Source organism: Gnatocerus cornutus, chromosome 4, assembly GCF_029298725.1.
Source record: "Gnatocerus cornutus isolate USDA-ARS CGAHR chromosome 4, icGnaCorn1.1, whole genome shotgun sequence".
In the NCBI taxonomy this organism is placed as follows: Eukaryota; Metazoa; Arthropoda; class Insecta; order Coleoptera; family Tenebrionidae; genus Gnatocerus; species Gnatocerus cornutus.
Genome location: NC_142236.1, coordinates 19591314 through 19618944, shown reverse-complemented (window position 1 = coordinate 19618944; position 27631 = coordinate 19591314). Strand labels below are relative to the sequence as shown.

The following is a 27631-nucleotide window of genomic DNA, read 5'->3' as shown; positions in this document are numbered from 1 at the left end:
CCCAATTTACATAAAACAAAACACCCAACAAGAGAATGAAGAAGACTTGGCGACGTATAGGCAACCAACAATCCACCAAAGCGCGTCCTCCAACCGCTAACTTCACTCATCTCAACTGTCATTTTCTCTCGAACATCTGTCAAACATCTGTCAACCTGTCAGTAAATGTTTGCGGTGTAGTGTGGAGTTTGTAAATTATTCAGTTCGGCGTCGCCACTCCATTAGTAAGTTTCTACACTTTCCAACGACCACATTTTATCAACAATTTAATTCGATAGGTTTATTATGACCGGTGAAACTGAAGTGTCTGTGAACGGAAATACTCAGTTCCCCGCAAGTGGAGACAAGTTAATTAATTTTATTGACAACCGGTCGTGTACCAAGCCTGTAACGAGGGTAAGTTGCATTTTTCCCACAATCTAAACGATTAATTTCAAGAAATGAATGAGCTTTTTTAAGTAAACACGCTGTAGATCAAAGCGGAAGTGTTAGTAGTTCATGTTTGTGTTTGTTTCTGGTAGCCAAAGTTAATACAGGGTGACTCTTAAAATATCCGTGTGGTCGCAGGAGGCGGTGGATGTAAACAAACGCGAATGACAAGTTCCAAGTTCACGCGACTCCCTAAAAAGTGAAACAAAACAATATCGTTATGCCGGTCCACTGTGATTGTTTGGTGGGAAAGTTTTATTTGTAACCCTTTTAGCACGTGGTTTTACCCCGTTGTCGATAAAACAGGAATTCTCTCGAATTTTCATTGATTTATTTCGTTTTTTCATTGTATTTTTTTTGTTTCTTATGTTCATTTTATATGAGTTTCTTTATTTGCTTCTTTTATTACTTTGTCTGTTTTCTCGTCTAATTTTTGGATGAATTATAATTCTTCAATTTAATTTTCTGTTCATTATTTTCTTATTTATCTTTCTTCCCGCTATCCCTCAGTTGTCCAAACTTTTACTACATTCTTTCTCTTTACTTTTAATTTTGTTTCTACTGTTTTATCATTTCTTTGTTCTGTTTTAGTTCAACGTTCTCTTCAACAATTTTTCTTTTATTTTCTGTTTTTTTCTCTTTTTTTGCCCCCTCCTTGCTTTTCACTCTGACTCAATTTGCAGTTTTTTCTCTTTAAATAAATGTGTTTTTTTTTCATTTTTCTATTACATATATTTTATATTTTTATCCTTAATTCGGCGCTTTTTTTTGTTTTCTCTGTTTCTTCTTATATTTTTATTTCTTCAAAGTTTCGCTCTTTCTATACTACTTCTTTCAGCATCTGTTTTCTTAGATTTTCTTCTTTTATATTCTCTTCAGTGTTCTTTACATTAAGAGATGAAAATTAGAGAATTTCTACATCTAGAACATCCAATACAGTGAAAAATCAAGTTTTGCCAACCCAACAAAATCCGCCTTGAATATCTTCTAGATCTAGGGAATCACAGTTTTTGCGTTTTTTCTCACAGCTAGCACAATTTTTTGACTCAAAATCTACGCTTCAGATTATTCTGTATCTAGCTAGAAACACAATTTTTTCACGAAGATACAACAAGGGAGAAGAAATTCGTTTTGTTTTTATCAAAAGAAGGTAAAAAACAGCTTTTTGTTGATACAAATCATTCTAGAATGTGAGCTCCAACATCTTCTGGAGCTAGAAATATCTAGAAATAGAAATATAATTTCATGTTTTCGAATTTTTTCGTATAAACAAAATCTTGCATTGTATAGATCACAATTGGACGCTTTTGATTCTTCTAAATCTAGAAATGAAATGCTTAGTTGTCAAATTAGAACTGGTTCTACCAAAATGCGACTAGAAATAGAAGAAACTCGCTTTGTCTTCACCAGAAAAAGTAACAAATCAGATTTTGGCAACACCAAAAATGCTAGAATTTTGCGTCAACATCCTCTAGATCTAGAAATGTAGACATTTTTGCAATTTTTCGCACACACAAAACTCACATTCTAGAGAATACTAGGTATAGAATTTAGATCCTTTTAGATCTAGAAATGAAATGTCTCATATTATAGAATTGTTTCGAGTAAGGTGTAGAAAGAATTTTTTTTTATCTTTTTCAGAAGAAGTGAAAATCAGTTTTTTGAAAATCTTCTAGATCTAGAAATGTCGATATTTTAGCAGTTTTTCTTATAAAGAAATTGTGCATTCTAGAGCACGCTAGGCTTATAATCTAGATCCTTTTAGATCTAGAAATGAATTGTCTGATATTCTAGAGCTGTTTCTACGTAGGTGCAAAAAAAATTTCTTTATCAGAAAAAGTGAAGATCAGTTTTTGTCAACAGCAAAAATTCTAGAATCTGAGCTCCAACATCCTTAGATCTAGAAATGTTGAATTTTTTACAATTTTTCGTACAAACAAAACTCGTATTCTAGAGTATAGTAGCTTTAGAATCTAGATTCTTCTAGATCTAGAAACGAAATGTTTGATATTCTAGAATTGTTTTTACGAATATACAAAATGAAATCGGTTTATCTTCAACTAAAGAACTAGATCTAGAACTGTCGAAATTTTTGCAATTTTTTGTTCAAACAAAACTCGCATTATTGAGCCCTTAGAATCTAGATCCTTCTAGATCTGGAAGTGGAATGTTTGAAATTCTAGAATTGTTTCTACTACGATGCAAATAGAAATCTCTTTATCTTCATCAGAAGAAGTTAAGTTCGATTTTTGGCAACACTACACATTCTATATGTAGCAGCATCTTCTAAATCTAGAAATCTCGAATTTTTGGCAATTTTTCATACAAACAAAACTCGCATTCTAGAGCACGAAGCTCTAGAATCTAAATCCTTCTAAATTTAGAAATGAAACGACTGAGATCCTCGAACTGTTTCTACGAAGGGGCAAAAAGAAATCTCTTTATCATTATCAGAAAAAGTGAAGATCAGATATCGTCAACACCAAACATTCTAGAATCTGAGTGCCAACATCCTCTAGATCTAGAAATGTCGATCGAATGTTTGCAGTTTTTTGTAAAAACAAGACTTGCATTGTCGAGCACAGTAAGCTTAGAATCTAAATCCCTTTAGAAGATCCTAGAACTTTTTTTATGAAGATGCAAAAAGAAATCTAGAATCTGAGCTTCACATCCTCTAGCTCTAGAAATGTCAATATTTTTGCAATTTTTGCACAAACAAACCTCGCATTTTTGATCACAGTAGGCTTAGAATCTAGATCCTTCTACATCTAGAAATGAAATGTCTGATTGTTTCTATGACGGTGCAAACAGAAATCTCTTTACCTTTATCAGAAAAAGAGAAGATCAGTTTTCGTCAACACGAAATATTCTAAAATCTGAGCTCCAACATCCTCTAGATCTAGAAATTATTTGCAATTTTTTGTACAAACAAAACTCGCATTCTAGAGCACAGTGGGTTTAGAATCTGGTCCCTTCTAGATCTAGAAATGAAATGTCTGATACGAAGGTACAAACAGAAATTTCTTTATCTTCATAAGAAGAAGTGAAGATAGGTTTTTGTCAACAACATTCTAGAATCTGAGCTTTAACTTCATCTAGGTCTAAAACTGTCAAGTTCCTCTTTTCCCATCATTTCGTTTGAACTAATTTCTGTTTTTTTTTCACCTTCGTGTCAACAGATGCCGCTGTACCTCTTCTAGACACACACTTGCGTTTTGCACGGATCTTTTTCGAGCACCCTGTATATCCACCATATTTTGCATCAGCAAGAGTCGCTTTATTTGGTAATTTCTTAATTTAAAGCGTCACGCCAACTTGATTTCATCAGTTCTGGTAGTAACAGTACAGTTAGACGCTTAAAATTCAGTTACCACTGTAGCGTTTCTTTTGTTTAATAATTACTTTCTTTTTTTACGTAAAAGTGTACATCTAAATTTTAGTTAATCGTAAATTTAGCCGGTTATATAACCGTATACATGCATAATTGCCAACAAAATCCCGAGAATTTTCTATTTGAAAGTAAGTGCAAGTAAATTCGCTCGGAGAAAGGGATGTGCTACCAATTACGATCTAGTAGTCGTAGAAGTTAATTAGTTCACTTGTTTGTCCAGCACCTGCTCTGTGAAACTATACTGCACTCGCTTCGTCGACAGCTTTCGTGATTGATCGATTGTTTATGAATGTGTTTCTGTCAGTGCGTTTGATTTTTGTTTATTTTTGTTTCGCTTTCGTCTTTTTTATCTTGTATGTTTTCCAGTATTTATTGTGGTGGTGTCTTGCATGAAGTCTGTGTTGGACGGACCTGAAACAGCTGAACGTTGCTTTTGTAAAAAATGACAAACTCGCAGGTAAGTCACCGCTGTTTTGCATGAACGACCAATCGAAAGCGTGCGGGGATTTGAATCGGCCAATCGGGCGCGGCGGGTTTTTTTGAATGGGCCAATCGCGGCGAAAATGTTGGATGTTCTAGGTTAGGTCACTTGATTACCGATTTTTATTCCTGGGAATGTTCTCACAGTCTGAAATTTATTTCCGAATATTACAATAAGTGGAGGTATTGGTAATAACATTCTTGTGCTACTTTTTAAAATTTCACGACACGGCTTCCAAAGATGGCCTTCAAACTTTCGAACGAGGACTAACACGAAGGAGGCTTTGAAATTTGAGGGGGTTGGTAGCATTGGCGGTCATTGCAACTTTGTTTTTAGTAGTGCGAAACAGAAACAAAAAGGAAGTTAAAAAATATAAAACAAAATCAGAATAGGAAGATAAGGAAGAAGGAAGAATGACGGAAATGAAAACCACAATGGTAAAAATATGCATAAAAGAAAAATGAAAATAGAAACGTGGCTAAAGAGGTAAAGAAAACGAAAGTGAAGGAGAATTAAGAAATATCTTAAAAGAGTAACATAAAAAGGTGAAAAAACGAAAGAAGGAAAGTAAGAATATTAATTACGAAAGTGGTGGAATGGAAGAGAAAGATTGTAAAAAATGTAAAAACAATATTTAATGAAAACGGAAAAGAAAGATGAATTGCACAAATTATTAAGAAAAAGACGAAATAATGTGCAATAAAAGTGACAGAAATGAAGCAACAGAGGCAAGGAAGTTAAAATGGATAATTCATGGAAGAAGTGAAGAAATATGAAAAATATTGTAGAAACTTTAAGGATGAAACTAGAAATTTTAGAAAAGTTGAAAATAAATATACGAATTGCCATAAAGAAAATAGGAGAAAATGACGAGCTGATGTATAACTAATGAGAGAAAAGAAGAAATACAGGCGAGAAGGAAGTAAAGAAACCGGAAAAAATATCGTAGAAAATGCGCAAAAGCAAACAAATATATTGTTAAAATTGAGAATGAGAGAAACGAAGAAATTGCAGAAAACGCAAACAAAGAAAATCCAAAAACTTGAAGAATAAAAGACTAGAAAACATTAGAGAACATAGAACAACGAAGGAAAGAGCAATGAAGCAAATAAAACGAATATGGAGGAAGAGAATACGATAATTCATACAAAAAATGAAGAAATAGGAAAAAATATTATAAGCAATGCGATTCAGAGAAAAATGAAGAGAGCAACGAAAAACGAGAGCTCTGAAAAATGGAAGAGGCAGATAGGAGAAATTGACGTAAAAATTTATAATAAAAATTGGAGTAAAAGGAAACTCATGAAACAGAAAACGCGGAGCTAAAAAAAACAAGAAAACTAAGATAAGAAGAAAGAAAGTGAAAGGAAGCAGTGGAGAAGCTTCATAAAAATTGAAGAAATGAAGGAAGACAGGCGAAAATTGAGGAAGAGAAGAGCAATAACTTATAAGAGAAGTGAAGAAATAGAAAAAGTATTTTTCGCCCATCGTCTATTGTAGAGTGGCAAAACAGAAAATTGAAGAAAGACAGTCAAAGTAAACACAAGAAATAAAGAGAGAACAAATAATTGCTCTGAAATGGAAGAAGAAAATGTGATAAAACGACGCAAAAATTTGTAGCAGGTATCAATGAATTTGAGAAGAGGAAAGTGAAGAAACATGAAAAAAATTGTAGAAAATGGGAGGAAGAAAGGAACACTACGAAATTAGAACATTGCATCGAAGATAAGAAGAAAGAAAGCGAAAGAAGGCAACAGAAAAACTGATTCAAAGAATAGGAAAAAAATATAACGAAGAAATGTTATTGTGTAAGGAAAATGACAGAAAGGCAGTAAGAGAAACAAATTTTATTGGAAAAGCGAACAAAGAAATTTCGAAGGTAATAAGAAACGATACAAATAGAGGGCAACGAAGATCTGCTTGAAAGAACGAAAAGAAGAATCCGAGAAAATGACGCAAAATGTGAGAAATAAAGTAAGACAGGCAAAAATTAAGGAACAGAAGAACGATGATTCATAGGAAAAGAGAAGAAACGGAAAAAATAGTGTAAACAATGTGCGTTAAAGGAAAATGAACTACTTAAAAGGAAGAGTAGTTAAACAGGAAATGAAGGAAGAAGCGAAAGTAAAAAGAAGTGGGGGAGAGTAACGAAGAATCGTTCTTAAATTGATAAAGAAAATGTGGCAAACTGACGCAAAAATGAGAGAAATTGAAAAATAGGAAGTGAAGAAACATGAAAAATATTGTAGAAAATGGGAGGAAGAGGAAAACACAAGGAAATTTGAACGTTACAACGAAGGTATAAAAAACGAAAGTCAAAGGAAATGTAGAATAAGAGGAAGCGAAAGATGGGAGAAATTGGCGTAAAAATCTATAATAAAAATGGGAGAAGTTAAGTAAATGGGAATTGACGAAACAGACAAAAGCAAGAAGAAAATTAATTAAAATTAACTTAAAATTAAATTGTACAACGAAGAACTGCTCTAAAGTACGAAAAAACGAATTCGAGAAAATGTTGCAAAATGTCATAAATAAGAGAAATGAAGTAAGACGGGCCAAAATGGAGGAAAAGAAGAAGTTAAGAAAAACAAAAAATATCGTAGATTATGCGAGCAGAAAAATTGAATTGCTGATCGATCGAATATAAAAACAAAACAAACGAGAGATAAAAGAAGAACTGTCATAAAGCATTAGATTGGAAAATATGTAATAAAAATGACTTATGGAAAAAGTGAAGAAAGGGAAAAAGCATCGTAGAAAATACGAGGAAGGGAATAAGGCAATGGTAAACTCACAAATCTAAAAGATTATACATTAAAGATGATAACAAAAACCCGAAAAGAAACAGTAAAGAACACAGAACAACGAAGGAAAGAAAAATAAAATAAGACAGACAGATATGGAGCTAGTGAAAAACGATAATTAGTGATGAAACGGAACTAAATATGTTAGAAAGCGCAGGGAAAAAAAGAAGAATTAATGAACGAAATATTCAAGAAAGTTTAATAAAAGAGGACAAACAGAATGAAAAGTATATAGTGTGGATATAAAATTGACATATTATGAAAACAAATAAATAAATATAGAAAAATGAAAAACAAAAACAAAATCCAAGTGACACACCGGCAACAAGAGTAATTTTAATATATGATGAACCTTGTGATGAATCTTAAGGAAAACAAAAAAAAAAGAGAAAAACACAATAATACAGGCAAAACTAAAGCAAAACATACTAGATAATAGCACTTGTATCCATAGAAAACTTCCAAAAAATTATTATTATCACTATCTATTGAACAATAGGCAATTATACCTCATACTTTACTTACATCAACATTAAAACCCGATTAAAACCTATTTATAGTATTAAAGGTTAGGCTGGGGAATTCGCGGTATGTTTTTGTTTCAAATTGTCCCTGTTATCTAGATCTCATAGCATTAAAAAAATTAGGCGGGCCATGACAGACATCGATTGCTTACTCAATGCCGCCAACACCCTAAACTTAAATATTGATTAATATGCAAACGTGTCAGTGTTGACACTTTCGAAACGTCAAACCAATTCTACCAACATACCAAATAATTCAAAACCAATTAAACACACTTTGTATTCAAATTGATCCTCTTCAATGTAGCGCCAGTTGCTTTCCTTCAGAAACCCGTTTCCTTGAGATGCGCTCGTAATAATTAGCAAGTAAGTTTAATAAAAGTACTGAGTCATAGCATAACATTTATCAGTGTTAACGAGTCAAAGTACCACATCTGTTTATGTACACATACCACAACTTTTATCTCAGACGTGATAACAACGATAACATTTTTATTGTCAGGCGAGCCAAATTACGGACAATCGTTTATTATCGTTGTAAAAACACGCACAGAATGTCAATTTTGCAGTGATTGATTTGATAGTGATTTGTTTTAATCGAACCCGGAACTCATCATGGCTAAGGTACTAATCAAGATCTAGTTGTCTGTGACTCTGTGGACGTACGTCTGGATATCTGTCATTCAACGGCTTTTTCTGTAGAGTTTAGACAGACGTTTACAAGGGAATAGACAACTAGATCTAAAATAGTCTCATTAGTTAAGTCACAATTGTGCATGTTTATGTAAGTTGACCCTTCACACATGTGGTACCACGTGGGCTCTGAAATTAACATACCAAAGTGACGGGAATTAATTACGCTATATATAGGGCGAGCGCAGCGAGCGCGCTATACAGGCTGTTCCACAACTAACTCTCCCCCGTTCCAGGTATGGTTCCGCGGCGTGCGTAGCTCGAAATTCCGCCACGTCTACGGAGACCCCGCCAAACGCGAAAGATGCTACGACAACATCAACATAACCAAAAACGCCCACGACTCCCAATTCTGTGCGGTCAACCCGAAATTCGTCGCACTGGTGACGGAAGTCGCCGGGGGCGGCGCCTTCATCGTCATCCCCATCGAAAGCGTAAGTGTCCCCATATTTCCCCCAGGACCCCAAATAATTGTTTTTCGAATTTGCCGCTTTAATAGGTCCATTAGAGCACTAAATTTGGAGTCGTTTATAGGTAATCTATAAGAGAACTCAAAGTAGGAAATTTTGTTTTTTAAGAATTGGCAGAACTAATCAGTCTGGCTGTCACCTGTTTCCTGTCAAGTTCTTGGTCAATTTCACCATTACGGATTTTACGATTCGTAAAATGTATCATTATAATTGAATTGTCCTTTGCGGCCAACAATATAAAGTCCAGCTCATTACTATCAGTCCACGCTCCTGTGTAAATTTTCTAAAATTCTTGGGTGTAAATCCGGCTTTCAGTTCTTTAGGGAGAAAATTAGGGGAAAATTGTATAACGATTTTTGAGGTTAACATGTTGTCAACGTTTAGTGTATCAACATCTCGCATTAGTTAAGAATTAATCAAAGGTAAGTTCCAAAAGAGAGATTTAAATAAGGATTTAACAAGTTTTGGCAAACTTGCGCAGGACCATTAGCTTCTACGCATGTGACAATTGCTCCAAGGTCAAATGCTTTTTCTGCCAACTGTTTTCGACTGTTGCCAACTTAACTTTTTAATGACTGGACCAATCGTAATGAGCTCTGGTATACCAGCCCTTAGTGATTTTTATCGGTAACAATTGGCAGCAAAAGCGTTTGACCTTGACGCAACTGTGGCATGCGTAGAAACTAATCATCTTTCACAACATTGCCAAAACTTGGTAAATTTCTATTAAAATCATTCTTTTGCAACAAATTTTTAATTAGTTGTTGATTAATACACTAAACTTGGACAACGTGTTAACCTTAAAAAATCGGTACATTCAATTTTCCCCTAATTTTCTCCCTAAGAAATTGAAAGCCTGATTTACACCCAAAAATTTTCGAAAATTTACTGAATGAGCTGCACTTTATATGTACCTAAATACAAGGTGTTTATAAATGTTTCTAGCATCAAGCGTGGAATTCCTGTCGTACACTATTTTGCCGCTTTATTTTCATGGTGAATATATGTGCTCAAGTTTTCGATTTTCAGGTTTTAAACCACAACTCGAACAGTTTATTTCTCAAAACTTACTTTGCTTCATGTTTGAGGTTAACTGCAAATGTCAGTTGACAAATCGAAACCCACATTTGTAACGAGCGGCACAATTCTTTGACATTTCATAGCCACCCTTGATGCTAGAAACATTTATAAACAAGTTGTATAATAGATGTGAATACAGGTTGTGAGGTTAGGTTAGGTTAGGTTAAAATGGAGTGCGGGCACTACCGCCTGTAAAGTATGCAACCTCCCACTCTGGAGGATCAACAAACCGTGTCGGTCCATTTAAATCCATTGAAAGAGTTGTTTAGATGCAGTATTTAATAATTTTTTTTGTATTGTAGTTGGGTTGCAACTTCTTAAAATGTATTGCCTTAATAGTAATTTTGATCAGTGAATGGTAAATGTTTAATTTCAGCCAGAATACAAACTGGTATCTCTATTAATTTTTGGCATATTAAGTTAAATGTTGATAAAATCGTAAAGTTCTTTTTTAGGGATATTTATATGCAACTTGCAACTTTGCAAAATCCATGACCATACTAAATACAGCAAATATGACAAATTCAATCTATTAGGATTTTTTGAATAAAGCTACCGATTTTCTTGTAATTTACTTCGCGTTAGGAATATTTCTAAAAGTTAGGTAATACATATTCTAAGAGAAGTTGCTTAGAATCGAATTTTATAATCATTTATACCAAATGAAGAGTTTTTAAACGAAAAATTTCCAAATTTTATTTTATCACATACAGCCGCGGACAGAAAAATCTTAGACGTCAATGTCATTTAATTGTCGCATGATGTAAAACCCCACTTAGAATTTAGTAACCTTACTTTTTTGTACTGTCAATTTTGAGTTATAATTTTTAATTTCAAAATTTTCGGTGTTTTCAATATTGCAAGGAACTGACTGTAGATCATACCGCTCTGTACTAAAGATACTATTCTAATTTTATTCGTTTCAGTCTTGATAATTCTTAATTGTCAACTTGTCAATACTTTGATGTTTTAAACGTCAGTAATGGCAATGACAGTAAAGCACAGATTACACTCAAATTTTTGAAACGTCAGAAAAATGACGTCTAAGATTTTGTGTTCGCGGTTGTAAGTGCTTTTAAGCAGTAATAAGAATTGGGGAACCAAAATGGGCTTACACAATTTTGAACCACTTTCAACTTTAAATTTTGAGTTCCCATTAAGTATAATTTTATGCGAATTAAAAAATAATCAAAATAATTTATTTAGCAGAAATGAACAAAATAATATTTTATTATCAATAATTAACGATAGAATTTAAAGTTTTTAATATTTAAAAAAAAACGAAATAAGAATTTTAAGTTGAAATTTTGTAAGTAATGTTCTGAGCAATTTTTCTTAAAAATCGAAGTTGTTCAACACCAAGGAGAAGTTCACTTTATTCAAAAACTCGTAGACAATCTATCATTTTCAAATTCATTCTTCTAAAATTAAGGAAGATAAAAAAAAGCTTATTCATTTAAAGTACAAAGCACTGTATTATTTTTCTGTCTAATCTGCAGATATTTTCAATTTTATTTTAATTTTCATCGTCAAGCGACAAACGCCTGTAACTTTTTTTTGCGATTTTTAAAATGCCAAATTTGGAAACACGTCATTCGTTGGCGTTTTTGGGCCACTAATTACGCCAAAAGTGTCCTAAAATAAACAATTACTATTCCATGAGAGTATAGATAATACATATTAAAAGGTTGCAACCCAACCATAGTAAAAACACAGTCAAAAATAATTAAATACTGCATCTAAACAACGGTTTGTTGATCCTCCAGAGTGGGAGGTTGCATACTTTACAGGCGGTAGTGCCCGCACTCCATTCGGTGATAGTAAAACTCCATAAAAGTCAAATTTTAATTGAATTTGAAAATCAAGTGGCAACTCGTGGTTACAAAACCATTACCAATCGTGTAACACGAAAACTCTTAGAATTGGAAAATTTAAATTTTTTATTAAAAAAAGGGTGCAAATTCGAAAAAATATCATAAAGGACTTGTTTTATTTTATTTGATAGCAATGCTATCATCATCAGAGCGATGATTAAACTTTTTTGTAAATATTTGGTGTTTGGGAAAAAATTGTAATTTTAATAATAAAACACGTTCTTTAATATACAATTTTTCCCCAAAGACGGGACGATTGGACTTCAACGCGAGTCGGGTGACGGGGCACACCGGCCCGGTCCTGGACATCAAATGGAACCCCTTCAACGACAACATCATCGCGTCGTGCTCCGACGACTGCACCGTAAGTGTTCAATTAAAAAAGTCGTCGAGTTGGCGTGTCTAAAACTGTCAAATGTAAGCACAGATATGTTGATTTAGATTAAACTGTGGCACATCCCGGACGGCGGGCTGTCGATGCACCTCACCGATTGGCTGGTGGAGCTGCAAGGTCACAAGCGCCGCGTGGCGTACATCGAATGGCATCCAAGTGCGGAAAACATCCTTTTTAGTGCCGGTTTCGATCACCTTGTAAGTCCGAGAAAGTGCTCTTTATCGGTGACTTTCTCTGTTTCTCCAGGTGATTATATGGGACATAGAAAAAGGTGAAACCGTCAACGTGATCGACTGTCATCCTGACGTGATCTACTCCATGTCGCTGAACCGCGATGGAAGTCTCCTGGCGACGACATGCAAAGACAAGAAGTTGAGGGTGATCGAACCAAGAAGCGGCATGGTCAAGAGTGTAATTAACTTCATGACGGTTTGGTTTCGGTGCTAACACGTCACTTTTAGGAAGGTGTTTGTCATTCGGGATCCAAAGCGAGTAAAGCGACGTTTTTAGGCGCGAGCGGGAGGATTTTGAGTACGGGTTTCTCACGACATTCCGATCGGCAGTACTCGATTTGGGACCAGAACGACTTAAGTAAAGCGCTCACAACGGACACGATCGACAGCTCGTCGGGGGTGGTCTTCCCGTTTTTTGACTGCGACACTAACATCGTCTACCTTGCGGGGAAAGGAGACGGCAATATTAGATACTACGAGATTACGAGCGAGGCGCCCTATATCCACTTCCTGAGCCAGTTTCTTAGCGGCAATCCACAGGTAACTTCACCTAAAACCGTACAATTGTCACATTTTCGCTCTTCCAGCGCGGTCTTGGCTTCATGCCGAAACGCGGCCTCGCCATCCACAACTGCGAAATCTTCCGCTTCTACAAACTCCACGCCATCAAAGGCCTCTGCGAGCCCATCAGCATGATCGTCCCCCGGAAAAGCGACCAATTCCACGAAGACCTCTACCCCGACACCGCCGCCCCCAAACCGGCCCTGTCCGCTCAAGAATGGATCAAAGGACTCAACGCTAATCCCACTTTAATGTCTTTGCGGACTGGTGGCAACATCACTACGTACAAACCGAGAGTACACAAACCTGCAGTACCTGTGGCGTCGCACAATAATAAGATGAAGTTTGCGTTTTTGTCGACGGAGACGATTCCGGATTACCGGCCGAAGGATTTGATCGAGGAGAAAATACAGAAGACTACGACTAATCAGACGACGAAGTTCCAGCAGTTGCAGCAGAGGTTCGGGCATGTGGAGACGGCGGATATGCCGCTTATGAAGGAGATTAATACGATTGGGGACAATATCAGCACCGAGCATGACGTAAGGGTGGAAATATTGTTCTATTTTTCTATACTTAAAGCTCTGTTTTGTGATTTGGTTGGTATTCCTGAGGTTGCTTGTCTATTGTTGGTTTAAAATCGCGTGCGCATCGAACCAAGGGCACTTTTCTTCTCACACGGTCACTCCAGAATTTACGACTAATCAAGACGCATGCGCATCGAACCAAGGGCACTCTATTATTTACACGGTTATTCCAACAACTGTCTTATTTACAAATAATTCTATAGTTTGCATATCGAACCGAGGGCACTCTGATTTTTGCCCGTTTTTTCCGGTAACTGTCTTATTTACCTCTAATCCAGTCGCATGCGGATCGAACCAAGGGCACTCTATTCTTAACACGTTTAGTCCAGCAACTGTCACATTTACCTCTAATTCAATCGCGTGCGCATCGATTCAAGGGACTTTATTTTTACCATGTTTAGTCTCAACTGTCTTGTTTACGAGGGATTAGAACGTATGCGTATCGAACCAAGGGCACTCTTGTGACGGTCTTATTATTTATAACGAATTCATCAGTGTGCGTTTCGAACCAAGGGTACTCTGTTTTTTACGCGGTTGTTTTAGTGACTGTTTTATTTACGACTAATCCCGTCGCGTGCGTATCGAACCAAGGGCACTCTACATTTTAGCGACTGTTATTTACAAATAATCCTGTCGTATGCGTATCGAACCTAGGGCACCTCATTTTTCACCAGGTTATCCCAGTAACTCTTAATTACAACTAATCAATCTGCGTGCGGATCGAACCAAGGGCACCCTATTTTCCCGGTTATTTCCAGAACTGTCTTATTAACTTCCAATCCAATCGCGTGCGGATCGAACCAAGGGTACTTTATTCTTAACACGTTTAGTCCAGCAACTGTCTAATTTACAACTAATCCTATAGTTTGCATATCGAACCAAGGGCACCCCGTTTTGTGCCTGGTTTCCCCAGTAACTGTCATATTTAACTCTAATCCAATCGCATGTTTATCGAACCAAGGGCACTCTATTTTTAACACATTTAGTCCAGCAACTGTCTTATGTATTAATAATCCTCTATTATGCGCATCGAACCAAGGACACTCTCTAGTAACTGTCTTCTTTACCTCTAATCCAATCGAGTGCGCATCGAACCAAGGGCACTCTATTTTTAAAATATTTAGTCTTAACTGTCTTATTACAAGATATCAAAACGCGTGCGTATCGAACCAAGGGCACTTTTCTTCTCACACGGTTTCTTAAGAAACTGTCTAATTTACGACTAATCAAGACGCATGCGCATCTAACCAAGGGCACTCTAATATTTACACGATTATTCCAACTGTCTTATTTACAAATAATTCTATAGTTTGCATATCGAACCGAGGGCACTCTGATTTTTGCCCGTTTTTTCCGGTAACTGTCTTATTTACCTCTAATCCAGTCGCATGCGGATCGAACCAAGGGCACCCTATTCTTAACACGTTTAGTCCAGCAACTGTCACATTTTCCTCTAATTCAATCGCGTGCGCATCGAGCCAAGGGGACTTTATTTTTACCATGTTTAGTCTCAACTGTCTTGTTTACGAGGGATTAGAACGTATGCGTATCGAACCAAGGGCACTCTTGTGACGGTGTTATTATTTATAACGAATTCATCAGTGTGCGTTTCGAACCAAGGGTACTCTGTTTTTTACGCGGTTGCTTTAGTGACTGTTTTATTTACGACTAATCCCGTCGCGTGCGTATCGAACCAAGGGCACTCTACATTTTAGCGACTGTTATTTACAAATAATCCTGTCGTATGCGTATCGAACCTAGGGCACCTCATTTTTCACCAGGTTATCCCAGTAACTCTTAATTACAACTAATCAATCTGCGTGCGGATCGAACCAAGGGCACCCTATTTTCCCGGTTATTTCCAGAACTGTCTTATTAACTTCCAATCCAATCGCGTGCGGATCGAACCAAGGGTACTTTATTCTTAACACGTTTAGTCCAGCAACTGTCTAATTTACAACTAATCCTATAGTTTGCATATCGAACCAAGGGCACCCGGTTTTGTGCCTGGTTTCCCCAGTAACTGTCATATTTAACTCTAATCCAATCGCATGTTTATCGAACCAAGGGCACTCTATTTTTAACACATTTAGTCCAGCAACTGTCTTATGTATTAATAATCCTCTATTATGCGCATCGAACCAAGGACACTCTCTAGTAACTGTCTTCTTTACCTCTAATCCAATCGAGTGCGCATCGAACCAAGGGCACCCTATTTTTAACATATTTAGTCACAACTGTCTTATTATAAGGTATCAAAACGCGTGCGTATCGAACCAAGGGCACTTTTCTTTTCACACGGTCACTCCAGAATTTACGACTAATCAAGACGCATGCGCATCGAACCAAGGGCACTCTATTATTTACACGGTTATTCCAACAACTGTCTTAATTACAACTAATCCTATAGTTTGCATATCGAACCAAGGGTACCCTGTTTTTCCCGGTTATTTCAAGAACTGTCTTATTAACTTCCAATCCAATCGCGTGCGGATCGAACCAAGGGTACTTTATTCTTAACACATTTAGTTCAGCAATTGTCTAATTTACAACTAATTCTATAGTTTGCATGTCGAACCAAGGGCACCCTGTTTTGTGCCTGGTTTTCCCATAAACTGTCATATTTAACTTTAATCCAATCGCATATTTATCGAACCAAGGGCACTCTATTTTTAACACATTTGGTCCAGCAACTGTCTTATGTATTAATAATCCTCTATTATGCGCATCGAACCAAGGACACTCTCTAGTAACTGTCTTCTTTATCTCTAATCCAATCGAGTGCGCATCGAACCAAGGGCACTCTATTTTTAAAATATTTAGTCTTAACTGTCTTATTACAAGATATCAAAATGCGTGCGTATCGCACCAAGGGCACTTTTCTTCTCACACGGTTACTCCAAAATTTACGACTAATCAAGACACATGCGCATCGAACCAAGGGCACTCTATTATTTACACGGTTATTCCAACAACTGTCTTAATTACAAATAATCCTATAGTATGCATATCGAACCAAGGGCACCCTGTTTTTTTCCACGGTTTCTCCAGTAACTGTCTTATTTATCTCTAATTCGCATGAGGAGCGAACCAAGGGCACTCTATTTTTAAGACGTTTAGTCCAGCAACTGTCTTATTTACAAATAATTCTTTATTATGCGCATCGAACCAAGGGCACCCTATAGTAACTGTCTTATTTACCTCTAATCCAATCGCGTGCGGATTGAACCAAGGGTACTCTACTTTTAACATGTTTAGTCTCAACTGTCTTATTTCCAAGGTATCAAAACCCGTGCGCATCGAACCAAGGGCACTTTTCTTCTTACAGTGTTACTCCGGAAACTGTCTAATTTACAACTAATCAAGACGCATGCGCATCTAACCAAGGGCACCTTAATATTTCCACGGTTATTCCAACAACTGTCTTATTTACAAATAATCCTATAGTTTGCATATGGAACCAAGGGCACCCGATTTTTTGCCAGGTTTCCCCTGTAACAAGTCCTGACTAAGGGAGGGGCTAAGGGTGCTGTAGCACCGGGCCCTACTTTCCCAGGGGCCCCTTGCCTCGTAAAAATTTGCTATAGAAATTGAAAAAAAAACAAATCAAATACGTAAGGCTTTCTTTGCATAATTTTATCGATGGGCCCCCTTTTACGATTTAGCCCTGGGCCTCAAATTTTCTTAATCCAGGCTTGTAGTGTAACTGTCTTATTTAACTCGCATGCTCATCGAACCAAGGGCACTTTATTTTTCACACGTTTAATCCAGCAACTGTCTTATTTACAAATAATCCTTCATTATGCGCATCGAACCAAGGGCACCCTCTAGTAACTGTACCTTTAATCCAGTCGCGTGCGCATCAAACCAAGGGCACTCTATTTTTAACATGTACTAATAGTCTCAACTGTCTTATTTACAAGGTATCAAAACGCTTGCTGATCGAACCAAGGGCACCCTACTTTTACTCTGATTAAACGAGCTAGTGTTTTTCTATTTCGGGGCTTTTCAAATGTTTTCGATGCTTTAAGAGATTTAAAAAATGTTAATTTTGTCCCTTGGTTGGTACTCCTGCAGTTACTTGTCAATTGTTAATCAAGACCATCGCTTGCTTGATTAGGGAAGATCTATCGTAGTCAAAGGTGGCTCTGCATCTAAACAATCTTTTAGATTAGGTGTTTATAATTCATTTTTCCGATGGCGCTAAATTTAAAATACAGGACCGTGATTTTACGAGTACTATTTACACGATACTAATTTTGTTAGGTCATCTATTAATTTTACATTTGGTTGGCAGAATTTTTGACGTTTGCGAATAATCTGACAGACGACACATGACCTGCCAACTAGATTTTTTTTTTTGTAATAACACCCGATACGTTCAGAGCCAACTATATATTTCTTATAGATAATTTTTGTTTTAGTTGAAGCAGGCGTACAAGCAGCAGTCCGAGGAGCTCCGCAAAGTGAAGAAGCAGCTGTCGAACAGCGAGCGAAGAGTGAAAGAATTGGAAGACATAATTAAAAAGTTACAAAACAAGTAAACTCGTATCTCTAAATTATTGTTTTATGTTAGTACGTCGTTACCATTTAAGCTATTTTTACGATTTTTGTGATACGTTTAGTTAGTGTTTTTATTTAATTACAGTGACAGCGTCACGTTGTTAACGTTGGTAATAGGGCTTTCTTCGTTATCGTTGGCCAAATCAGTATTTTAGTACTTTGATAGCATCGTAGCTTTTTTAAAAAATCTGCGAAAAGCACAACAGTATTACAAAGACACGTAGCCTTCAATGTACAAGTATCGGGTGTTCACATAAAAAAATATATCGTAGCCGTCGTAGACATTGACAAAGTGAGGTTATGGACGTTTTTATGTAAACACTCGATACACTCCAATTCCTTTCTTTGTATCCAAAAGCTGAATAAGTGTGCTTAAAATATTTAGCTTCTAAGAGAAAATCTTGAGCTTTTGTATCTTTACATTGTGCTGAAATCAATATAATTTCATACAGAGTGTTTATTTACCTAAATATTACAAGTTTGAGAGCGACTAAAACTAGAATTAAGGTGAAGAATGTGGAAGGTTTGGTGTCGGGGGCGGCGTTGCAGCCGTTCCCGGAACAAGTGAAGACGCAGGTACGGTAGGAGAGGATGTCTCCCGGTTGTTTTACGTAATTGCAGTAGTTTCCGAGATCCAGGGATGAGCAGAAACGTTTGGCGCCGATTCCTCCTGGAAAATTTGGGAAAATCAGTTGGTTAACGTGTACTAGAGTTTTAAGTTTTAGATGTAGATGGAGTGTTGGAGCTAAGGTGAAAATTCAAGCACAAGGTACACATTCAATGCTACTCAGATGTGATGTTGTAGTTGCAGTAGTATTCTAGATTTTTGACATCTAGATCAAGATTTTGGACAAATTCTACATAGATCTAAAAGGTTCCGTTTCTAAATAGAACGTCTTATATTGTTTGTTTCTTTTACAATCGCACATTACTTCGAGTTACTCTACTTGCTGTCATTCTAGATCTATAATTTGAAAGAAGCTCTGCCGTATAGATAGATGTAGATTATCTGACAAATTAATATTTCTACTGTGGAGTTTCAATTTTGAATTTGGTTATATTTTATTATTTAGAGTTAGATGTTTCATTTTTAGATTTTATCAAGCTAGATTTGAAGGCAGTATAGATTTAAATGAAGATCTAAATCCAATTTTGGAGCAAATTTACATTTCTTGACATTCACTAGTGTTAACACTTTCTGCTAGAATACTAGTATTCTAGCACTTTCACATCTAGATGAACACTTGCGACACATAGAAGGTTAGTTTTGCAGCTAGTATTTTCGCCCTTTGACATTCTAGATCTACAATTTAGAAGTTCTGCCGTATAGATGTAGATTACCTGACCAATATTTTTTCTGTGGAGTTCAAATTTTGAATTCAGTTTTGTTTTATTGTTTAGATTTTTTAGATCTAGATTTCAAGACAGTATAGATAGATCTAGATGGAGAGCTAACCCCAGTTTTGGAACAGATTTCTATTTCTTTACATAACACTCGTAGTATTTTAGTGTTTTGACATATAGATGAATACTTACGATCTACATAGATCTAGAAGGTTACTTTTTTGGTTTTTCAGCTAGTTTTTCCGTTCTTTGACACTTTAGACCTAAGATTTAGAAGTAAATTAAAATTAAATTAGAGTAAGTAAATTGAAATTTTGAAGTTGTGTTTATTTTTCTTTTAGATTTTGTAGATCTAGATTTGAAGGCACGAGCAAAATCTAATGTTGAGATAAATTTCATAAAAAAAATGGCATTTTATTTGATTCTATTGCTATTCAAGATATTTAACACTTAGATGAAGACTTAGGACCGACATAGATCTAGAAGACACTATTCTAAACAGACCGCTCTGTATTTTTACCTTCTCCCTTCAAAAATACTTTAATTTGAAATGCTCCAAGTCTACATACCTAGATGCAGATTGTTTAAATTCAAGTCTGTCTAATTTCACAACTTTTCTACATCTACATAGTTTAGAAGAAGCTCTAACGTATAGAAACATTTAGATTGAGCTACTATGGAGTTGGAATTTTGAATTCTAGATTTTTTAGATATGGATGAAGAGATAAACCAAGTTTTGCTGCAGAATTTTTACAAATTTCAATTTATCTACATGCAGTTGCGCTAGTTTTCTAGTACTTTGACATATAGATGGAAACTTACTATCCCCATAGATCTAAAAGGTTATAAATAGAACGCTCTGTATTTTTCCCTTTCCCTACTTTCCTTTAAGTTGCTGTAGTTTTTCCAATTTGACATTCTAGATCTGCAATATTGATTACCAATGACTATATAGATCTAGATGACGAGCAAATCACAACTTTGGGGCAAATTTTATTAAATTTTCTTATTTCTTTGCTTCTAGTTAAGCTAATATTGTAGATGTTTGACAGCTAGATGAAGACTTAGTACCGACATAGATCTAGAAGATACCGTTCTAAACAGACCGCTTTCTTTTTCCCATAAAAACTCTTTTATTCGAAATGCTCTGTTTTTACAGTTCTGACATTCTACATCTACAGTCTAACAGAAACTCTGATGCATAGATGTAGATTTTGTTACTTCGAGCTAGTCTAGTTGTACAACTCCTGTAGATCTACTTTTGAAAAAGCTGTGACGTATAGATAGATTAAGCTAATTTTGGGCCGAAATTTTGAATTCTAGATTTTCTATTCTAGATCTACATAAAATTCCCATTTCATTACATACACTTGTAGTAATTTTCTAGTTCTCCTAGATGACACCTAGATGAACGATTACGAGCTACATAAATCTAGAAGGTAATACTTTAGTAAAAAGAACGCCCTGTACAAATGTACTTTACTAAATTTAAGTTGCTTTAGTTTATCCGCTCTTTTTCATTCTAGATCTACAATTTAGAACATCTGAGGTATAGATCTAGATTGAGTTACTATACCAACGACTGTATAGGTCTAGATGCAGTGAAAAAACCAACTTTGGGGCAAATTTTATTTAAAAGTCTTACTTATTTACTTTTAGTTGTGCTAGTACTCTAGCTATTTGACACCTAGATTAGGAGTTAGGACTGACATAGATCTAGAATTGTTCTAAACAGACAGTATTTTTTACATCCTACCACAAAAACACTTCTTAAATTCGAAATGCTCTAATTCTACAGCTCTCTGACATTCTAGATCTATATTTTAACTGAAACTAGACATAGAGGTAGATTATGTCACTCTCCTACTGACAAGGAAACCCTGACATATGCATAGATGTAGATTGCGCTACTATGGAGTTGAAATTTTGAAGTTTGTTTAATTTTTATTTTGAATTTTCTAGATCTAGATGAAGACTCTGGGGCAAATTCTACACAAATTCGCATTTCTTTCTTTTCTTTTCTTATTGTGCTAGTATTCTAGATCTTTGACATCCAGATGCAGATTAGAAAATTACATAGATCTAGATGGTGTCCAAACATTTTTATCTTGTCTAAACACACTTTACATACAGCTGTAGTAGATTTTCAAACTTCGAACATGCTAGATCTAGAATGTAGCAACAAATCAAATGTTTTCTTCTGTTTCTATGGGCGTATATGAGGTCTACTTGTCTTTTATCCCCATGCACTTGTTTTTCACAATACGTTTCATAGGGTTTGATAAAAAATAAATTTTGAAAGATCTAGATGATCTAGATGAACTCCTCTAGTTTTTGTTATCCTCAAGCTCTAAATGTAACTAGATCTCGAAACTTGATCTATAGAGCTCAAATCAAAACAATAGTATCTAATCTAGAAAATCCGGTAGAAATAGATCTAGATGAAGTTCTAACCAGCATCAACTGTGGAGCTAAAATTCTGGACCAATTTTGACTTCTACTCTACTTGCTATAGATCTAGATCTAAATGAACATGCCAACTAAAAGTGAAAGCTACACACTACACTTACTCAGTACTACCACTCAAAGCGCAATTAGTGAGTTGGTAGCTCTGTCAATCAGGGCTACCAACCTAAAACCACGAGCTGCTACCACACAAATGAACACAAATTACCATCCAAACTCGTCGATTTGACACAATACTGAGCTTCAAAAACGTCGTCACAGTTTTCGGGCTCAATCCCCCCCAAATGTATCATCCCATCCGAGCATTCTATACTTTCGTAAGCTGCGCATCGATAGCATGAGATAGATGAGCCTTTTCCCAAGCAGCAATGGAAAGAAGTTAGAGGTTAGTCACAGGTTACACTTCATTTCAAACTATTTGACATATCCGCGCGTGTAAAACACGCTTAAGAGTGCAAAGGGGGCTTTCGCCAATCTGGGGACAAATCTGTCAATTTTGAAGTTAGGTGTGACAATTGAGTAAACCAAAAGTCACTAGATTGGGATGTCAAATATTCTAAAACGAACTGTATGATTAGTTTGAGTTAGTCCGGTGAATCCCAGGAAACCAGTTCGATGGAAATACCTTCGAATCTGCCAGTGTGCTTAATGCAGTACTTGGCATCGTACACGTTGTCACACGGTTCCGCTTTAATGTCGATGTCGCTAGTGAGCCACTCGTTGCATTGAAATGGTTTGTTGGGATCACTTCCTGAACATTGGTAGCAATCTAATCCTACGCCTAGAATCACAGGGGAAGTTGAACAAAATCTCCACTTTGACAATGTTTAGTTTCTCAAGGTTGGCACTAGTTTGACATAAAATGTGGTGCGCATTGCGACCCTACTGAAGAGTGAGTCTTTTACACCCGAAAAACCCAATTCGCGCGATAAAAATGTTAGGATCTGTGAACAGTGTGAAATTATCTCTTACTCATTCAACTGGCAAGTGGAAAGATACGAACGTGTGCATTTCCGCTCCCGCGATAGAAACGGCGCTTAATTTAAAAGGAAAGTTGGGAATGTGTTGAAACTATTTATTTAGATTCCGCCCTCTGTCCGTTTTATTGCGACGCTAATGAATAATTGAACACACCTGTTTGTGCTGGTGTCCTTTGATACTCAGATTTACATTTACAAGGTCTCATCCGGGCTGAGTCGAATAGGAAGGACGCGGCAACAAAAGGGATAAACCTCTTTGGCGCGGCTGATTCAGAGCACAATGTGGAGATAAAACTCGTTATTTTGAAGGGATAAAAGACGTTTTCTGTGTTTTTTTCGTGGTGATCTTACACAGAATTTTACGATTTCAGGGGTGGCTTCGAATTTTTTCTACGCGCAAGGGGTGCCGAGATTTCCGAGATTAAATCTAGTTGGTGCCCGAGAGAATTATAATCGCGATAAGTTGATTCATTCTATATTTGTACTATTTAATTTGGTCTCATTTGATGCAGAATTTCACGAGGAATTCAATGGTGTCCTTAGATTTCGCCTACATCAACGGGTTGGTCAGATTTTTGGGTCTTTCCAAAGTGGTCTTGCAATTTGGGGAAAGGGAAATTTACAATGACGTCACAATTGTCAAACGCGACCAATTGAGTTCAAATTTTGTACACTGGTGCAGAATTTCACGAGGAATCCAGTGGTGTACTCAGATTTGGGCTGCGCTTACGGATTGTCGAGATATTCGCATTTGCGTTTTTCTAGTAGCCCAAAAATTTTTGAAAAGCTTTTGTCTTTGTAACTTTATAACTACTACCCCGATTGAGGCCAAATTTACCAATTATATGAAATTCCATACGTTCTTTCGATTTGTACCACATTTGACAACTTTTGACCAAATTTTTATTGCAAAAAAGGCATTTTTTAGAATCTACGTCAAAATTCGAAATGTACATCTTTACGAATCAATAACTCAATCAATTCTAGTTTTATTACAATCATTTTAGTCTCATTTGATGCAGAATTTCGTGAGGAATTCAAGTGTGTCCTCAAAATACGTTTGACTCTACAGAGTGTCCAAATATCGGAGAATGAATTTGACGAGTAGCCCAGAAATTTTCTAAAACGACACTCTTTAGAAATGTTGGTATAATTTTCAAACTGCAGTACCGGCTGAGTTCAAATTGGGCAAAGTTACAAACTTCGATTCGTTCTTTCGATTGATACCACAATTAATCAAATTCGACCTTGTCTTTACTGTCAAAAATGCCGCTACTTGTGAGGTTCCCCGAAAATTGCATCCCAGACTTACTAATCAAGATAAATCGATCAATTTTCGCTTTAGTAGTACCAATTTGGTCTCATCCGACGTAAAATTTCACGAGGAATTCAGCAGTGTGCTCAGATTTGGTCGACACTCTCAAATCACCCAGATATTCGCATTTGAGATTTTCTAGTAGCCCAGAAAATTTTGAAAAGCATTTGTCATGATAATTTTTAAACTACCGCCCGGATTGAGACTAAATTTCGCATTTATATGAATTTTTATACGTTCTTTCGATCTGCACCAAATTTGAGAACATTCGATCAAATTTTCATTGTAAAAAACACATTTCTTTAGTCTCTACGTCAAAATTGTAAATGCACATTTTGAAGTCGCAATAAATCAACCAATTCTAGCTGTTTTATAACTACTGTGGTCTCATTTGATGCAGAATTTCGTGAGGAATTTAATGGTATCCTCAAATTACGTTTGTATCTACAGGGTGTACAAATATCTACGAATAAATTGCACGAGTAGCCGGAAATTTTCTTAAACGACACTCTATAGTAATGTCGGTATAATTTTTAAACTGCAGCATCGATTGAGCTCAAATTGGGTAAACGTACAAATTTCGGCTCATTCTTTCGATTCATACTAAAATTAACCAAATCCGACCTTATATTCACTATAAAAAAAGCATTTACCTGTGAGCTGCCACGAAAGTTGGAACCGAGACTTACTAATCATGATAAATTGGCGAATTTTCCCTTTCAGTGTACAAATTTGGTCTCATCCTACACAGAATTTCACGAAGAATCCAGCAGTGTTCTCAGATTCGGTCTATGATCACAAATAATGCAGATATTTGCATTTGAGTTTTTCGAGTAGCCCAGAAAAGTTTGAAAAGTATTTGTCTTTATAACTTTGAAACTACCGCCCTGATTGAAACCAAATTTGGCATTTACATGCATTTCCATACGTTCTTTCTATTCGTACCACACTTGACAACATTTGATCAAATTTTTATTGTAAAAACACATTTTTATAAAATTAACGTCAAAATTCAATATATATATCTTTACGTCACAATAAATCAATCAATTCTAGCTCTATTACATCTAATTTGGTCTCATCCGACGCAGAATTTCACAAGAAATCCATCAGTGTCCCTACATTTGGTGTACCATCAGAAATGGCCTTAATATTCGCATTTGAGTTTTTCGAGTAGCCCAGAAAATTTTCAAACGCATTTGTCTCTATAACTTTGAATTTGTCGCCTCGATAGTGACCAAATTTAGCAATTATACGAATTTCTATACGTTCTTTCGATTTGTACCACATTTAAGAACATTCGACCAAATTTTCATTGTAAAAAGACGTATTTCTTAAGTATCTACGTGAAAATTCGAAATATACTACATTTTTACGTGCCAATAAATCAATCAATTCTAGCTTTATTACAATACAAACAAATTTAGTCTCATTTGATGCAGAATTGCGTGAGGAATTCACTGGTGTTCTCAAAATACGTTTGTACCTACAGGGTGTGCAAATATCAGCGAATAAATTTGACGAGAGGTGCAGAAATTTTTAGAAATGTGGATATAATTCTTAAACTGCAACACCGACTGATTTCAAACTGGGCAAACTTCCAAATTTTATTCTGTTCTTTTGATTGAGACCAAAATTAACCTAATTTAGTTTCGCCTTCACTCTAAAAAATACCTTTGTTTTTAAGCTACCTCGAATTTCAGATCTGCGACTTTCTTGTCTCAATAAAACAATACATTTTCGCTTTTGTTGTACGAATCTGATCTCGTTTTACGCAGAATTTCATGAGAAATTCAGTAATGTCCTCGGTTTTGGTCTACGTTTTCAAATCGCCCAGATATTCTCATTTGCGTTTTTCGAGTAGCTCAGAAATTTTTTAAAAGAATTTGTCTTTGTAACTTTAAAACTGTAATATCGTATAAATTTCTATAGGGTCTTTCGATTTGTATCACCTTTGAGACCATTCGACCAAATTTTCATTGTTAAAAACATGTTTATTTGGTATTTACGTCTAAATCCAAAATGCATATTTTGAAGTCGCAGTAAATCAATCAATTTTAGTTTTATTACAACTAATTTGGACTCATTTTATGCAGAATTTCGCAAGCAATTTAACGGTGCACTCGAAATACATTTTCATCTCCAGGGTGTGTAAGTATCCGCGAATGAATTTCACGAGTGGCTAAGAAATTTTCTAAAACAACACTCAATAGAAAAGTCGGTATAATTTTCAAAATAAACCAGCGATTAAATTAAAATTGAGCAAACTTGTAAATGTCAGTCCGTTCTTTCGATTGATACCAAAATTACCCGAATTTAGTCTCGCCTTCACTACAAAAAAAGCCTCTGTACCTCGAAATTCTAAACTGCAACTTACTTGTCTCCATAAATCGATGAATTTTCGCTTTTTCGTTATACTAATTTGGTCTCATCCGACGCAGAATTTCACGAGGAATTCAACAGTGTCCTCAGATTTCGTTTACTGTCACAAATTGTCCAGATTTGTGTTTTTCGAGGAGCCCAGAAAATTTTCAAACCCGTTTGTCTTTATAATTTTGAAACTACAGCCCGGATTGAAACCAAATTTGGAATTTGTATGAATTTCTATCCCTTCTTTCAATTTGTACCACATTTTACAACATTCGACCAAATTTCCATTGTAAAAAAATCCCTTATTTGCCATCGACGTCAAAATACAAAGTCAAAATTTTCCGAGTGCAATAAATGGAGCAATTTTAACTTGAATTGCCCCCAATTTAGTGTTGTTTTTACGCAGAAATTCACGTAGATCTCAAAAGACAACTACATGGAGTTAACAAATTAGGCCAGAAACCTTCAAAAACGTAAAAAAGATCAAAATGCACACGTTAAAAAACCATTAAATTTTCATCACCCGCCAAACTAAAGAAGTTTGCAAGAACTTTCCCAATCAACGCGACACTTTTCCCAACTGAAATTAACGACAATACAAACAATTGGAAGAGGAATTCGCATCGCTGAGTCATTTCACATCATTATTACTCACTTAAGTCTTCATAATTTCGAAACTCGACTTGACCGTTCAGTTCGTTCTCTCAACATTATCGTTTGTTTACATTGATAATCATCCAAAACAGATCAAAGTTCGATGAATTGCACGCAACAAAAGACCCCAAAATACTTACAACTTTGAAGAACCGCGCACAAAACCACCAAAACCACAAACACCATTTTGTCCGATTTACTTCAACTTCAACATTAAAGTTTGAGAACGTGTAGAACCACACCTTCGCGAAGAGAAAAGGGACGCGCCGTGTTGTTTTGATGACGAACAGGTGGTCAATGGACAACGCGAGTGGTGTGGGCAACCATGAAGAGTTTAGGCTACACAATGAGCGCTCGACGCTCGTGGAAAGTGTGGTGCGGAGTTCTCCGGGTGTAGTCCGGGCAACGTTCGCTTACA

The 27631-nt window shown here is 36.0% G+C and overlaps 2 protein-coding genes across 6 annotated transcripts; one reads left to right on the top strand and one right to left on the bottom strand.

The window, feature by feature from the left end:
* The first annotated feature begins 110 nt into the window (after positions 1-110).
* LOC148176609 (coronin-2B-like) lies at positions 111-18538 on the top strand. Of its 4 annotated transcripts, none has more exons than XM_088034770.1 (9): positions 111-224; positions 279-396; positions 8559-8756; positions 11994-12110; positions 12188-12337; positions 12387-12551; positions 12602-12913; positions 12961-13476; positions 17946-18538. In XM_088034770.1, the coding sequence occupies exons 2-9, from the start codon at positions 286-288 to the stop codon at positions 18063-18065; spliced, it is 1689 nt and encodes a 562-aa protein (XP_087890896.1). In that variant the 5' UTR covers positions 111-224; positions 279-285; the 3' UTR covers positions 18066-18538. The 4 variants fall into 4 exon arrangements, with proteins under 4 accessions (XP_087890896.1, XP_087890897.1, XP_087890898.1 ...); XM_088034772.1 differs by lacking the exon at positions 111-224 and adding an exon at positions 4187-4277 and having other exon boundaries at positions 307-396; XM_088034771.1 differs by lacking the exon at positions 111-224 and having other exon boundaries at positions 236-396.
* bou (glycosylphosphatidylinositol anchored membrane protein boudin) lies at positions 18524-27576 on the bottom strand. 2 transcript variants are annotated; one of them, XM_088034779.1, is made up of 4 exons: positions 27354-27576; positions 22520-22675; positions 22103-22246; positions 18524-18754 (listed from the first exon to the last, which is right to left on the bottom strand). In XM_088034779.1, exons 1-4 carry the CDS (start codon positions 27397-27399, stop codon positions 18546-18548), a joined length of 555 nt encoding a protein of 184 aa, XP_087890905.1. In that variant the 5' UTR covers positions 27400-27576; the 3' UTR covers positions 18524-18545. The 2 variants fall into 2 exon arrangements, with proteins under 2 accessions (XP_087890905.1, XP_087890904.1); XM_088034778.1 differs by lacking the exon at positions 22103-22246 and having other exon boundaries at positions 27354-27565.
* Between the last annotated feature and the right edge of the window lie 55 nt (positions 27577-27631).

What these genes read in the sequence shown, in the direction of transcription:
- bou (XM_088034779.1), bottom strand. Translation starts at nt 27,399, where the DNA reads ATGGTGTTTGTGGTTTTGGTGGTTTTGTGCGCGGTTCTTCAAAGTT. An exon ending in GCACACTGGCAGATTCGAAG is followed by an intron (nt 22,247 to 22,519) that starts GTATTTCCATCG and finishes GCTTGGGAAAAG; the next exon opens with GCTCATCTATCTCATGCTAT. An exon ending in CAAATCGACGAGTTTGGATG is followed by an intron (nt 18,755 to 22,102) that starts GTAATTTGTGTT and finishes CAAATTTTCCAG; the next exon opens with GAGGAATCGGCGCCAAACGT.
- LOC148176609 (XM_088034770.1), top strand. Translation starts at nt 286, where the DNA reads ATGACCGGTGAAACTGAAGTGTCTGTGAACGGAAATACTCAGTTCCCC. An exon ending in GTACCAAGCCTGTAACGAGG is followed by an intron (nt 397 to 8,558) that starts GTAAGTTGCATT and finishes CCCCCGTTCCAG; the next exon opens with GTATGGTTCCGCGGCGTGCG. An exon ending in TCGTCATCCCCATCGAAAGC is followed by an intron (nt 8,757 to 11,993) that starts GTAAGTGTCCCC and finishes TTTTCCCCAAAG; the next exon opens with ACGGGACGATTGGACTTCAA.